Below are 16,185 nucleotides of genomic sequence, written 5' to 3'. Positions count from 1 at the left end.
CATTAACATCTAAGGAAGTTGAAAATATGATTTTTTTGAAATTATAAATTTTCTTGACATTTTCAGCATAGATACTTTATTGTATGCTGAATCCTAATTTGTGGTCAAAATCTAAAAATTCGTATAATTAGTCGAGTAACTAGCGTTTAAATTTTATCATAATTTGTCCAGGTGCTTATTAAAAGGGTTAATATTATGAATTAGTCTTTTGACTCCAAATACTGAAATAACATATAAAATAATATCTATGCACAGATTTTCACTAAAATCTGAGGAAGTTGAAAATCTGAGCAAAAAAAATGCAATGGATTTTTCTTGATTTTTTTTGGAAAGAATAGAGTTTCTTGAAATTTTCAGCAAATATACTTTTGTGTATGCTGAATACGAATCTGTGGTGAAAATCTAAAAATTCGTATAATTAGTTGAGTAATTAGCATTTAAATTTTATCATAATTATTCCAGGTGCTACTTAAAAGGGTTAATATTTTGAATCGCAGTCTTTTGACGCCAAATACTTAAATACCATATAAAATAACATATACACACAGGTTTTCATTAAAATCTGAGGAAGTTGAAATTATGAGAAAAAAAATGAAAGGCTATAGCCTTGGATTTTTCTTGATTTTTTTGAAAAAATAGATTTTCGTGAAATTTTCAGCATAGATACTTTTCTGTATGCTGAATAGGAATCTGTGGTCAAAATATAAAAATTTGTATAATTAGTCGAGTAATTATCATTTAAATTTTATCAAAATTAGACCAGGTGCTAATTAAAAGGATTAATATTATAAATCAGTCTTTTGACTCCAGATACTTAAATACCATATAAAATAACATCTACACACAGATTTTCATTAAAATCTGAGGAAGTTGAAAATATGAGCAAAAAAAAATGCAAGGCTATAGCCTTGGATTTTTCTTGATTTTTTTGAAAAAATAGATTTTCTTGAAATTTTCATCATAGATACTTTTGTGTATGCTGAATACGAATCTGTGGTCAAAATCTAAAAATTCGTATAATTAGTCGAGTAATTAGCTTTTAAATTTTATCATAATTAGTCAAGGTGCTAATTAAAAGGGTTAATATTATGAATCATAGTCTTTTGACTCCAAATTCTGAAATACCATATAGAATAACATCTATAAACATATTTTCCTTAAAATCTGAGGAAGTTGAAAATCTGAGCAAAAAATCCAAGGCTATTATTGCCTTGGATTTTTCTTTATTTTTTTGAAAAAATGGATTTTCTTGAAATTCTAAGCAAATACACTTTTGTGTATGCTGAATACGAATCTGTGGTCAAAATCTAAAAATTCGTATAATTAGTCGAGTAATTAGCATTTAAATTTTATCATAATTATTCCAGGTGCTAATTATAAGGGTTGACATTATGAATTACAGTCTTTTGACTCCAAATACTTAAATGCCATATAAAATAACATCAATACACAGATTTTCATTAAAATCTGAGGAAGTTCAAAATCTGAAAAAAAAAAAATGCAAGGCCTTGGATTTTTCTTGATTCTTTTGAAAAAATAGATTTTCTTGAAATTTTCAGCATAGATACTTTTGTGTATGCTGAATACGAATCTGCGGTCAACATCTGAAAATTCGTATAATTAGTCGAGTAATTAGCATTTAAATTTTATCATAATTAGTCCAGGTGCTAATTAAAAGGGTTAATATTATGAATCATAGTCTTTTGACTCCAAATTCTGAAATACAATATAAAGTAACATCTATACACAGATTTTCAGTAAAATCTGAGGAAGTTGAAAATCTGAGCAAAAAAAAAACCATTTGGGGCAACTTAACCTTGCATACTAATGTTATACTATATTTACATAGGGAAGTACCTGACTCAAGCTGTCATGGAGCATCCTGACCTTGACCTCGCCTTCGTCTGGAACCGCACCACAGCCGTGCTGGAAGCTGATGTGGAGGACAGGTGGGTTAGTGGAGAGGGAAGGAGTTTGGGTGATCTTAGGAGTGGAACATTGAGGGAGGAAGAGTGTGGAAGGATGATAAGTATTGTGAATGGGACAGGGGACATTGTTGGAAATTGAGATTGAGGAGATAAAAGGGATAGGCTGTGAGAGTAGGGGTCATGGGAGTAAGGGAGAGAGAGGATTGTCAGTGTTGAAGGAGGAAAAAGGAGGATGGTAGATGTTTTGACGAGGATGAGGAGGGTGGTGGATGTTGGGAATGGAGAAAGAAAGGTTTTGGAAATGGGGATATAAGGTAACCGTGAGGGATTATGATGACTGTTGGATTAGGAAAGGAAAGGTAGTAGATGTTGGGAGAGTTGGCACTAAGTGTTATGAGTTGGAAAAGGAAAGTGTTCGGAGTGGGGAAGGAAAAATGGCATGTTATGGAAAGGGAATGAGTTCTGATTTAAAGAGGAAAGGTTGAACGAAGGCAGGACAATAGTCTGCTTTAAGGTGAAGGAGGGAAGATGATGCACGCTAGAAGTGAAGGCAGGCCTCAAGAAAGAGATGGATATTGGGTGAGGGAATGTGATTGGTGTTGGGAAATGCAGATATGAGACAGTAGGTATTGAGAATGGTTGAGAAAAGGTTTTCTGAAGGAAGGGAAGAGGGAGTCACACAGAACAAAGGGATGGAACAAGGTAGGGATACTAACTAGTATGTGTAGTTAAGAAAGCAATGAAAGTACTAAGAAGAGGAAGTAGTAGGTGTATGTAAAGGGATGGAAGGTGTAAAGCTAAACATAGAATATTGATTTAAAGTGTGTTAACCAGAAAAGGAAGTGATGAGCACAGTTAAAGGATTATATGAGGGTGAAGAACAGGATATTAATAAGGAAAATAGAGGTAAGGAGGAAATGGAACTTTGTTTTAGGGGAGAATGAATGAAAGATAGCAAGTGTTCAGAGGAGAAGTAATCAATCAAAAGTTCTAGAAAATGATAAGATGAATCACAACTGAGATTATGTGTAACATGGCAAATTTCAATATTATACCGTACCAGGTCCAAGTCGATGTACCTCAAAACTAAAATGAATTCTCTTAAGAGAAATATTTGAGGAGTACATTAAGGTTTCCTTTTAAAGTACAAATGTGTTGAACTTTTGCTAATTCAGATACATGAGCAGTTATTAATAGCTCAGTATAAAGTGTACCTGGATGATTTGCATGTCTTTTTGTTTACTATGCACCAAAAAGAATAGGTGTATAAAGGCACAGTTAAATGATGGAATGAAAAAGTTATGTAGTAATTAAAGCAATGACATTGCAGTGTATTGATACTGCCATGAGAAAACATTCTCACACTTCTTTCTCATGAAATGAAATGAAATGCTGACATACCGAAATGGACAAGTCTTTAATCACTTACACATTCTTAAGATTCATGCAGGCTTTTGACCACTTCACTCTGCAGGTACCAATGCCATAACCTTGAAGACTGTGCAAAATATTCTCCAGATCTGATTGTTGAAGTTGCCCATCCTGTAATCTCTGAAAAGGTCAGTGTCACCAAAATAGCTATTTTTAAATCATATACAAAACAGAGTATGGAGTCATACTGTCAGAAGTTGAGAGGTAGTTTGTATACCATTTTTGTACCATTACATGTACTTAGGGATTGCTTTTGTCCATTGTTGTCTGTTTGTCTGTCCATCTGTCTGGCATTAGAAGTCATACTTTCACCTTCATCTCAACCATGGTCACAACTAAAGACTTCTGAATCAAATACTCATGAAACATAAATACATTTTCCAGGATCTAAAGAATCGAATGGGATAAGATTCATATTTCTGCCTAAGTTAGTCCTCATATAAAAAGGCTTAACCTGTAACTAAACCTTCCTCACAAAGGAAGGAAAATTCAGCATTTGGTCTTTAGACTTTATGAAATTGTTTCCCATTATCTAAAGACCTGAATATAAGAGACTCATAATTCTAGTCTGATTTTCAGTCTCGTGATAAAAAAGGTTAAACCTGGAATTTAAATCATCTCATACTGTAAAGGAAATTCCACTTTTGGCCTTGGAACTTAATAATGGGTGTTTCTGATATTTTCCAAACAATATCATCACCCATTCTTAGTTCACTTCCAAAAATTATGTTGCACTGCAGGTAGTGCAAGTATTCCATGGAACATCCTCCTTGTATATATTTTGCACCAGTGCACAATACCTCCAGTATCTAATGTATTCTCAGTTAGTAGTTAGTTGTAACTGAATTTGGTTTATGCTCTTGAACAGTATGGACCAATGTTCCTAAGTATGGCAGACTACTTGGTTGGATCACCAACTGCCCTTGCATCCCAAGCAGTTGAGAACTCCCTCCGTGCAGCAGCTAACACACATGGACTTTACATACCTGCAGGCGCATTTTGGGGTGCTGAAGATATACTCAAGATGGCTGATCGAGGAACCCTAAAAGTTAGTATCTGAATTTTCTTGTTTTTGATCTGTATCACATACCTTGATTCCATCATAAAAACCACAATCCTATAATATTAGATGATATCTTACAACATTTCGGTCATTGTAGGAAGTAGGGCTGCATTATTTCATTTGAGTTTTTTGAAATACTTCAAATAGTCATAATGAGAGAGTTTCTGGGTAGAAAGTATTAAGGTAGACATACTGTATAAAATTAAACTGCACTGGAAAGAATATGAAGCTAGAGATGTGGTAATGTATGTTAAAGTGTTAATAGGGAAGACAGTGAATGAAATACAAAGATTTCTGAAGGCCTTGAAAAACTACACAAAATCAGATTTTTTTTTTTTTCTTTTTTAATATCTTAACCTTAATTGTAGAACTAGTTAAGCTTAATGAGAGGAGACATCAAGCATCACACCCAAGCAAAGACTGCAACTTCATCCAATTATTGATTGCTTGTCTTTACCATATCAGATATCAGGATTCTTTTTGACATTATATGAAAATCCCAAACAAACACTCCTCCTGGCTTTAAAAACTCTCTTTCACTTAGTTTTGCTTAGTCTTTGATCTGCAACAATACACAGACAGACTCTTGAATCAAAACTACTTTTAATAAACCTGACTAGACTAGTAAGTTGGAACCATTTGTCTTAATTACAGAGCAAGTCCTTATCAGAATGGTGTAGAAACTATCCTCTTTCAGTCCATGTTGATCTATCTTGCAACTCTTGTACTCTTAAAGGGAATAATTGATATTTTTATCATACAAATATCTGTTAGTATATTATTTGTGTAATGAAAGGCTGTCTTGAGGGAACACAATTTATTATTAATTGTGTAGCTTGAGAAACATTATCAAAATCTTTTATTCTTTTCTACTTGTTCACTGTTTCCTGCACGTGTGAGGTAGTGCCAGGAACAGAAGAAAAGGCCTTGTTTGCTAATATCCACTCTGTGGCTGTAACCACAGTTCCCAATCCACAACGAGGACCCCACAGACCTTTCCATGGTTTCCTCCGGCTACTTCATATTCTCTGGTTCAGTTCATTGACAGTATGTCAGTGTATTGTAAACCACATTGCTCCCATTTGATGTGTCCCATGTAAGCTTTTCAGCTCTCATTTAACATGCTACATATCTTTCCTTTCGTCTCATCTAGGTTACATCTACACATATTCAGTAATCCCAACCTGAGCTTTTGAGGAGGATAAGCATTTCTTGTTTTGCTCCTTCTTCTATTCCAAGTTTTAGAAACTGAAATTCAAGAAGTGTATTCTTTCCAGCCCCCTGCTCTCACACATCTTAGTTGCCTTCTGTGATGCACAGGGATATGTAGGACATATTCTTTCTCTCTAACCCTGGGGATAATTATCAAAGTAAGGGGAGTGGGGGAGGAATGGGATGTATTTAGGGAATCAGTGATGGATTGCGCAAAAGATGCTTGTGGCATGAGAAGAGTGGGAGGTGGGCTGTTTAGAAAGGGTAGTGAGTGGTGGGATGAAGAAGTAAGAGTATTAGTGAAAGAGAAGAGAGAGGCATTTGGACGATTTTTGCAGGGAAAAAATGCAATTGAGTGGGAGAAGTATAAAAGAAAGAGACAGGAGGTCAAGAGAAAGGTGCAAGAGGTGAAAAAAAGGGCAAATGAGAGTTGGGGTGAGAGACTATCAGTAAATTTTAGGGAGAATAAAAAGATGTTCTGGAAGGAGGTAAATAGGGTGCGTAAGACAAGGGAGCAAATGGGAACTTCAGTGAAGGGCGTAAATGGGGAGGTGATAACAAGTAGCGGTGATGTGAGAAGGAGATGGAATGAGTATTTTGAAGGTTTGTTGAATGTGTCTGATGACAGAGTGGCAGATATAGGGTGTTTTGGTCGAGGTGGTGTGCAAAGTGAGAGGGTTAGGGAAAATGATTTGGTAAACAGAGAAGAGGTAGTAAAAGCTTTGCGGAAGATGAAAGCCGGCAAGGCAGCAGGTTTGGATGGTATTGCAGTGGAATTTATTAAGAAAGGGGGTGACTGTATTGTTGACTGGTTGGTAAGGTTATTTAATGTATGTATGACTCATGGTGAGGTGCCTGAGGATTGGCGGAATGCGTGCATAGTGCCATTGTACAAAGGCAAAGGGGATAAGAGTGAGTGCTCAAATTACAGAGGTATAAGTTTGTTGAGTATTCCAGGTAAATTATATGGGAGGGTATTGATTGAGAGGGTGAAGGCATGTACAGAGCATCAGATTGGGGAAGAGCAGTGCGGTTTCAGAAGTGGTAGAGGATGTGTGGATCAGGTGTTTGCTTTGAAGAATGTATGTGAGAAATACTTAGAAAAGCAAATGGATTTGTATGTAGCATTTATGGATCTGGAGAAGGCATATGATAGAGTTGATAGAGATGCTCTGTGGAAGGTATTAAGAATATATGGTGTGGGAGGCAAGTTGTTAGAAGCAGTGAAAAGTTTTTATCGAGGATGTAAGGCATGTGTACGTGTAGGAAGAGAGGAAAGTGATTGGTTCTCAGTGAATGTAGGTTTGCGGCAGGGGTGTGTGATGTCTCCATGGTTGTTTAATTTGTTTATGGATGGGGTTGTAAGGGAGGTAAATGCAAGAGTCCTGGAAAGAGGGGCAAGTATGAAGTCTGTTGGGGATGAGAGAGCTTGGGAAGTGAGTCAGTTGTTGTTCGCTGATGATACAGCGCTGGTGGCTGATTCATGTGAGAAACTGCAGAAGCTGGTGACTGAGTTTGGTAAAGTGTGTGGAAGAAGAAAGTTGAGAGTAAATGTGAATAAGAGCAAGGTTATTAGGTACAGTAGGGGTGAGGGTCAAGTCAATTGGGAGGTGAGTTTGAATGGAGAAAAACTGGAGGAAGTGAAGTGTTTTAGATATCTGGGAGTGGATCTGTCAGCGGATGGAACCATGGAAGCGGAAGTGGATCATAGGGTGGGGGAGGGGGCGAAAATTTTGGGAGCCTTGAAAAATGTGTGGAAGTCGAGAACATTATCTCGGAAAGCAAAAATGGGTATGTTTGAGGGAATAGTGGTTCCAACAATGTTGTATGGTTGCGAGGCGTGGGCTATGGATAGAGATGTGCGCAGGAGGATGGATGTGCTGGAAATGAGATGTTTGAGGACAATGTGTGGTGTGAGGTGGTTTGATCGAGTAAGTAACGTAAGGGTGAGAGAGATGTGTGGAAATAAAAAGAGCGTGGTTGAGAGAGCAGAAGAGGGTGTTTTGAAATGGTTTGGGCACATGGAGAGAATGAGTGAGGAGAGATTGACCAAGAGGATATATGTGTCGGAGGTGGAGGGAACGAGGAGAAGAGGGAGACCAAATTGGAGGTGGAAAGATGGAGTGAAAAAGATTTTGTGTGATCGGGGCCTGAACATGCAGGAGGGTGAAAGGAGGGCAAGAAATAGAGTGAATTGGAGTCATGTGGTATACAGGGGTTGACGTGCTGTCAGTGGATTGAAGCAAGGCATGTGAAGCGTCTGGGGTAAACCATGGAAAGCTGTGTAGGTATGTATATTTGCGTGTGTGGACGTGTGTATGTACATGTGTATGGGGGGGGGGTTGGGCCATTTCTTTCGTCTGTTTCCTTGCGCTACCTCGCAAACGCGGGAGACAGCGACAAAGTATAAAAAAAAAAAAAAAAAAAAAAAAAAAATCTATCTTTCTATCTGTATATATCTCTGAGCCTGTTCCTACTTGGAACTTCCTCTAGGGGGTGGAACTTCCTCAAGGGGGTGGCCATTGCAATAGAATCTCTATAACTAATGATTTCCTATGCTGCTTCTTAGCCTTCATGCCTCATCCTTGATAGGCCACAGTTAGAGGACAACTCAAACGCAGTATTTGCAGAGTATGTTACATTGAAATAGTTTGTTCCTTGATATTAATGTTAATGACTGATTTTTGTGAAGAGCATGATGTGAAGGCTAGTGGAACAGACAAATGTATATACCATGGGTTGGATGTAAACCCTGGGCAGGGTGCCTGGCTACCTTGGCCACACAGAGGTTAAAGATACACACACCAGACTTCTGGTGTTTTAACGTGATTCCGAACCTCATCTCAGTGGGGGAAACATGGACTTTAATCTTATCTGGCTTCGTTGGTTGACATATGAAGGCCGATGGACCAGACAAATGTATATACCATGGGTCAGATTCAAACCCTGGGTAGGGCACCTGGCTACCTTGGCCACACAGAGGTTAAAAGACACATGCACCAGACTTCTGATCTTTTTATGTCTGTCCCACCCTCATCTCAGTGGGGGTAGCAATCTAATCTTATCAAACTTCGATGGACCAGACAGATTTATGGTATGGGCATATGGAAAGAACTCAAGACTGGGAGTTAATGAGGAGAGTGTATGATAGCATGATTGAAGCAGTTAATGTGAGTGGAAGACCACCAGAGACATGGGGAAATATAATGGAAGAAAGAGACATGGTTGAAGAATGCAGGGAATGGTAAATGCGAGGGAGGCATGTAAACACAAGGATAAGTGGAGACTCTTTTTCCGTGGCCACCCCTTTTATGGGAGTTTAGAGGGAACGGGTATCAAAGATATAGCTAGATACATAAGATTAGTGATTTATTTGGGATTGATTCATTCTAAGGGGCTAAAGACTATCTAAGATAAAGATTATCTAAGAAAACATTGAGCAAAATAAAGACCTAAGTCTAGTAGAAAGAGTGAACTCATTTTTTCACCTAGAAGTGACTGTCACTAGATTCCTAGATAATGCATAAATGTCACTAAAACACCTACAATAGCTACTACTGCACTAGTATTCTCTGATTAACTGCGAGTTTGTCATCTTATTCTGAAATGGTTCAGGACTATCTGTTCCAAGCAAGGTAAAGTATAATAACTTGGTTTGAACAGAAATTTCAAGATCAAACACTCTTCATATCTCCATTGAGTGAATTATTAAAGGGACTGCAAAGACTGCTTTATACCTTGGAAATATCCAATATTTCCTCCTAGAAACAACAGGAAAGGCACTACTGTTTATCTAAGATGATAAAAACAAAGCTTACTCTGCTCTTCTTTTTATTTGTGAAATGACTTGCCTGATGGATTGGTTTCTTACCTAAACATGTTTATAGATGATGCTAAGATCACAAGGGAAATAAAGAATAATGATAATTGCACCAGCTTATAAGGAAGGCCTAGACAAACTCCAAAGTTGGTTTCATACTTTTCAATTTACAGCACTTCTACCCTCCTTCACACATCTATAGCCCTTGCTTGCATCCACACATCATCTTGACCACTATACCTTCAAAAAATCTTATTTTCACACTCCCATGTAACAATCCCTTTTTCTCAGAACCTTTGCCCTCTCACCCACCTTATGACTTACACATTTATCAGTGCTCTCAGAACCTTTACCCTCTCACCCACCCTATGACTTACTTCCACTTTCATGGTCCCACTTGCTGTCATGTCCACTCAAAGGTATCTAAAACAATTCACTTCCTCCAAATTTTCTCCGTTCAAATTCACACTTCAACTAACCTGTCCCTCTGCCCTGCTGAACTTAATAGCCTTGCTTTTATTCAAATTTACTCTCAACACCCTTCCTTTGCACACTCCCCCAAACTTAGACACCAACTTCCGCAGTTCCTCACTTGGATCTGATATCAGTGCAGTCATCAACAAGCTACAACTGACTCATTTCCCAGGATCCCCTTCTCCCCCAACAGACTGTATATTCACCCTTCTCTCCAGGACCCTTGCAATTAGCTCAATCACTACCCTATATTTAAACAAATTAAATAGGTATAGTCAGGTCCTGTGCAGCAGGTGTGCTGCTCTGTACACACCTGCCCCAGTCATGCCGTTCCTCTCTTACTGAGGAGGATTACTATTGCAATGAACCTTAATCAAGTAACTAATGAAAGGGTAAGAGAAATGTGTGGTCATAAAAAGTGTGGTTGAGAGGGGGGATTGCATGTGTGGCGGGGAGGCGACAGGAATGGATGAAGGCAGCAAGTATGAATATGCACACATGTATATATGTACATGTCTGGGTATATGTATGTATATGTTGAAATGTATAGGTATGTATATGTGTGTGTGTGGGTGTTTATGTATATGCATGTGTATGTGGGTGGGTTGGGCTATTCTTTCATCTGTTTCCTTGTGCTACCTCACGAACGCGGGAGACAGCACCTGAGTATAATGAATAAATGAATATATATATGGATGGTATTGCAGTGGAATTTATTAAAAAAGGGGGTGACTGTATTGTTGACTGGTTGGTAAGGTTATTTAATGTATGTATGACTCATGGTGAGGTGCCTGAGGATTGGCGGAATGCGTGCATAGTGCCATTGTACAAAGGCAAAGGGGATAAGAGTGAGTGCTCAAATTACAGAGGTATAAGTTTGTTGAGTATTCCTGGCAAATTATATGGGAGGGTATTGATTGAGAGGGTGAAGGCATGTACAGAGCATCAAATTGGGGAAGAGCAGTGTGGTTTCAGAAGTGGTAGAGGATGTGTGGATCAGGTGTTTGCTTTGAAGAATGTATGTCAGAAATACTTAGAAAAGCAAATGGATTTGTATGTAGCATTTATGGATCTGGAGAAGGCATATGATAGAGTTGATAGAGATGCTCTGTGGAAGGTATTAAGAATATGTGGTGTGGGAGGCAAGTTGTTAGAAGCAGTGAAAAGTTTTTATCGAGGATGTAAGGCATGTGTACGTGTAAGAAGAGAGGAAAGTGATTGGTTCTCAGTGAATGTAGGTTTGCGGCAGGGGTGTGTGATGTCTCCATGGTTGTTTAATTTGTTTATGGATGGGGTTGTTAGGGAGGTGAATGCAAGAGTTTTGGAAAGAGGGGCAAGTATGAAGTCTGTTGGGGATGAGAGAGCTTGGGAAGTGAGTCAGTTGTTGTTCGCTGATGATACAGCGCTGGTGGCTGATTCATGTGAGAAACTGCAGAAGCTGGTGACTGAGTTTGGTAAAGTGTGTGAAAGAAGAAAGTTAAGAGTAAATGTGAATAAGAGCAAGGTTATTAGGTACAGTACGGTTGAGGTTCAATTCAATTGGGAGGTGAGTTTGAATGGAGAAAAACTGGAGGAAGTGAAGTGTTTTAGATATCTGGGAGTGGATCGGGCAGCGGATGGAACCATGGAAGCGGAAGTGGATCATAGGGTGGGGGAGGGGGCGAAAATTCTGGGAGCCTTGAAGAATGTGTGGAAGTCGAGAACATTATCTCGGAAAGCAAAAATGGGTATGTTTGAAGGAATAGTGGTTCCAACAATGTTGTATGGTTGCAAGGCGTGGACTTTGGATAGAGTTGTGCGCAGGAGGATGGATGTGCTGGAAATGAGATGTTTGAGGACAATGTGTGGTGTGAGGTGGTTTGATCGAGTAAGTAACGTAAAGGTAAGAGAGATGTGTGGAAATAAAAAGAGCGTGGTTGAGAGAGCAGAAGAGGGTGTTTTGAAATGGTTTGGTCACATGGAGAGAATGAGTGAGGAAAGATTGACCAAGAGGATATATGTGTCGGAGGTGGAGGGAACGAGGAGAAGAGGGAGACCAAATTGGAGGTGGAAAGATGGAGTGAAAAAGATTTTGTGTGATCGGGGCCTGAACATGCAGGAGGGTGAAAAGAGGGCAAGGAATAGAGTGAATTGGAGCGATGTGGTATACCGGGGTTGACGTGCTGTCAGTGGATTGAATCAAGGCATGTGAGGCGTCTGGGGTAAACCATGGAAAGCTGTGTAGGTATGTATATTTGCGTGTGTGGACATATGTATATACATGTGTATAGGGGTGGGTTGGGCCATTTCTTTCGTCTGTTTCCTTGCGCTACCTCGCAAACGCGGGAGACAGCGACAAAGCAGAAAAAATATATATATATATATATATATATATATATATATATATATATATATATATATATATATATGTATATATTTTTTCTTTTTTTTTTTTTTTTTGCTTTGTCGCTGTCTCCCGCTTTTGCGAGGTAGCACAAGGAAACAGACGAAAGAAATGGCCCAACCCACCCCCATACACATGCCTTGATTCAATCCACTGACAGCACGTCAACCCCGGTATACCACATCACTCCAATTCACTCTATTCTTTGCCCTCCTTTCACCCTCCTGCATGTTCAGGCCCCGATCACACAAAATCTTTTTCACTCCATCTTTCCACCTCCAATTTGGTCTCCCACTTCTCCTCGTTCCCTCCACCTCCGACACATATATCCTCTTGGTCAATCTTTCCTCACTCATTCTCTCCATGTGCCCAAACCATTTCAAAACACCCTCTTCTGCTCTCTCAACCACGCTCTCTTTATTTCCACGCATCTCTCTTACCCTATTATTACTTACTTGATCAAACCACCTCACACCACACATTGTCCTCAAACATCTCATTTCCAGCACATCCATCCTCCTGCGCACAACTCTATCCATAGCCCACGCCTTCCAACCATACAACATTGTTGGAACCACTATTCCTTCAAACATACCCATTTTTGCTTTCTGAGATAACATTCTCGACTTCCACACATTCTTCAAGGCTCCCAGGATTTTCACCCCCTCCCCCACCCTATGATTCACTTCCGCTTCCATGGTTCCATCCGCCAGATCCACTCCCAGATATCTAAAACACTTTACTTCCTCCAGTTTTTCTCCATTCAAACTTACCTCCCAATTGACTTGACCCTCAACCCTACTGTACCTAATAACCTTGCTCTTATTCACATTTACTCTAACTTTCTTCTTTCACACACTTTACCAAACTCAGTCACCAGCTTCTGCAGTTTCTCACATGAATCAGCCACCAGCGCTGTATCATCAGCGAACAACAACTGACTCACTTCCCAAGCTCTCTCATCCACAAACGACTTCATACTTGCCCCTCTACCCAAAACTCTTGCATTCACCCCCCTGACAACCCCATCCATAAACAAATTAAACAACCATGGAGACATCACACACCCCTGCCGCAAATCTACATTCACTGAGAACCAATCACTTTCCTCTCTTCCTACACATACACATGCCTTACATCCACGATAAAAACTTTTCACTGCTTCTAACAACTTGCCTCCCACACCATATATTCTTAATACCTTCCACAGAGCATCTCTATCAACTCTATCATATGCCTTCTCCAGATCCATAAAAGCTACATACAAATCCATTTGCTTTTCTAAGTATTTCTCACATACATTCTTCAAAGCAAACACCTGATCCACACATCCTCTACCACTTCTGAAACCACTCTGCTCTTCCCCAATTTGATGCTCTGTACATGCCTTCACCTTCTCAATCAATACCCTCCCATATAATTTACCAGGACTACTCAACAAACTTATACCTCTGTAATTTGAGCACTCACTCTTATCCCCTTTGCCTTTGTACAATGGCACTATGCACGCATTCCGCCAATCCTCAGGCACCTCACCATGAGTCATACATACATTAAATAACCTTACCAACCAGTCAACAATACAGTCACCCCCTTTTTTAATAAATTCCACTGCAATACCATCCAAACCTGCTGCCTTGCCGGCTTTCATCTTCCGTAAAGCTTTTACTACCTCTTCTCTGTTTACCAAATCATTTTCCCTAACTCTCTCACTTTGCACACCACCTCGACCAAAACACCCTATATCTGCCACTCTATCATCAAACACATTCAACAAACCTTCAAAATACTCACTCCATCTCCTTCTCACATCACCACTACTTGTTATCACCTCCCATTTGCGCCCTTCACTGAAGTTCCCATTTGCTCCCTTGTCTTACGCACTTTATTTACCTCCTTCCAGAACATCTTTTTATTCTCCCTAAAATTTAATGATACTCTCTCACCCCAACTCTCATTTGCCCTCTTTTTCACCTCTTGCACCTTTCTCTTGACCTCCTGTCTCTTTCTTTTATACATCTCCCACTCAATTGCATTTTTTCCCTGCAAAAATCGTCCAAATGCCTCTCTCTTCTCTTTCACTAATAATCTTACTTCTTCATCCCACCACTCACTACCCTTTCTAATCAACCCACCTCCCACTCTTCTCATGCCACAAGCATCTTTGGCGCAATCCATCACTGATTCCCTAAATACATCCCATTCCTCCCCCACTCCCCTTACTTCCATTGTTCTCACCTTTTTCCATTCTGTACTCAGTCTCTCCTGGTACTTCCTCACACAAGTCTCCTTCCCAAGCTCACTTACTCTCACCACCCTCTTCACCCCAACATTTACTCTTCTTTTCTGAAAACCCATACAAATCTTCACCTTAGCCTCCACAAGATAATGATCAGACATCCTCCAGTTGCACCTCTCTGCACATTAACATCCAAAAGTCTCTCTTTTGCGCGCCTGTCAATTAACATGTAATCCAAGAACGCTCTCTGGCCATCTCATACTTACATACGTATACTTATGAATATCTCGCTTTTTAAACCAGGTATTCCCAATCACCAGTCCTTTTTCAGTACATAAATCTACAAGCTCTTCACCATTTCCATTTACAACACTGAACACCCCATTGATTGAGAGGTTGAAGGCATGTACAGAGCATCAGATTGGGGAAGAGCAGTGAGGTTTCAGAAGTGGTAGAGGATGTGTGGATCAGGTGTTTGCTTTGAAGAATGTATGTGAGAAATACTTAGAAAAGCAAATGGATTTGTATGTAGCTTTTATGGATCTGGAGAAGGCATATGATAGAGTTGATAGAGATGCTCTGTGGAAGGTATTAAGAATATATGGTGTGGGAGGCAAGTTGTTAGAAGCAGTGAAAAGTTTTTATCGAGGATGTAAGGCATGTGTACGTGTAGGAAGAGAGGAAAGTGATTGGTTCTCAGTGAATGTAGGTTTGCGGCAGGGGTGTGTGATGTCTCCATGGTTGTTTAATTTGTTTATGGATGGGGTTGTTAGGGAGGTGAATGCAAGAGTTTTGGAAAGAGGGGCAAGTATGAAGTCTGTTGGGGATGAGAGAGCTTGGGAAGTGAGTCAGTTGTTGTTCGCTGATGATACAGCGCTGGTGGCTGATTCATGTGAGAAACTGCAGAAGCTGGTGACTGAGTTTGGTAAAGTGTGTGAAAGAAGAAAGTTAAGAGTAAATGTGAATAAGAGCAAGGTTATTAGGTACAGTAGGGTTGAGGGTCAAGTCAATTGGGAGGTAAGGTTTGAATGGAGAAAAACTGGAGGAAGTAAAGTGTTTTAGATATCTGGGAGTGGATCTGGCAGCGGATGGAACCATGGAAGCGGAAGTGGATCATAGGGTGAGGGAGGGGGCGAAAATCCTGGGAGCCTTGAAGAATGTGTGGAAGTCGAGAACATTATCTTGGAAAGCAAAAATGGGTATGTTTGAAGGAATAGTGGTCCCAACAATGTTGTATGGTTACGAGGCGTGGGCTATGGATAGAGTTGTGCGCAGGAGGATGGATGTGCTGGAAATGAGATGTTTGAGGACAATGTGTGGTGTGAGGTGGTTTGATCGAGTAAGTAACGTAAGGGTAAGAGAGATGTGTGGAAATAAAAAGAGTGTGGTTGAGAGAGCAGAAGAGGGTGTTTTGAAATGGTTTGGGCACATGGAGAGAATGAGTGAGGAAAGATTGACCAAAAGGATATATGTGTCGGAGGTGGAGGGAACGAGGAGAAGAGGGAGACCAAATTGGAGGTGGAAAGATGGAGTGAAAAAGATTTTGTGTGATCGGGGCCTGAACATGCAGGAGGGTGAAAGGAGGGCAAGGAATAGAGTGAATTGGAGCGATGTGGTATACCGGGGTTGACGTGC

General features: G+C 39.8%; 1 protein-coding gene across 1 annotated transcript in view; it reads left to right on the top strand.

Annotated features, from left to right (window-relative positions):
• LOC139756038 (aspartate dehydrogenase domain-containing protein-like) overlaps positions 1 to 16,185 on the top strand; it is a 45,933-nt gene that overhangs the window by 17,362 nt on the left and 12,386 nt on the right. The window contains exons 2-4 of the mRNA XM_071674992.1: positions 1,850 to 1,949; positions 3,403 to 3,487; positions 4,228 to 4,407. Of these exons, the coding sequence (XP_071531093.1) occupies positions 1,850 to 1,949; positions 3,403 to 3,487; positions 4,228 to 4,407 (365 nt within the window). The remainder of the gene's footprint in view (positions 1 to 1,849; positions 1,950 to 3,402; positions 3,488 to 4,227; positions 4,408 to 16,185) is intronic.

The sequence above is a fragment of the Panulirus ornatus genome, chromosome 20, assembly GCF_036320965.1.
Source record: "Panulirus ornatus isolate Po-2019 chromosome 20, ASM3632096v1, whole genome shotgun sequence".
Classification (NCBI taxonomy): Eukaryota; Metazoa; Arthropoda; class Malacostraca; order Decapoda; family Palinuridae; genus Panulirus; species Panulirus ornatus.
Note: the sequence above shows the minus strand (reverse complement) of the source record. Positions and strands in the feature narration are given on the sequence as shown.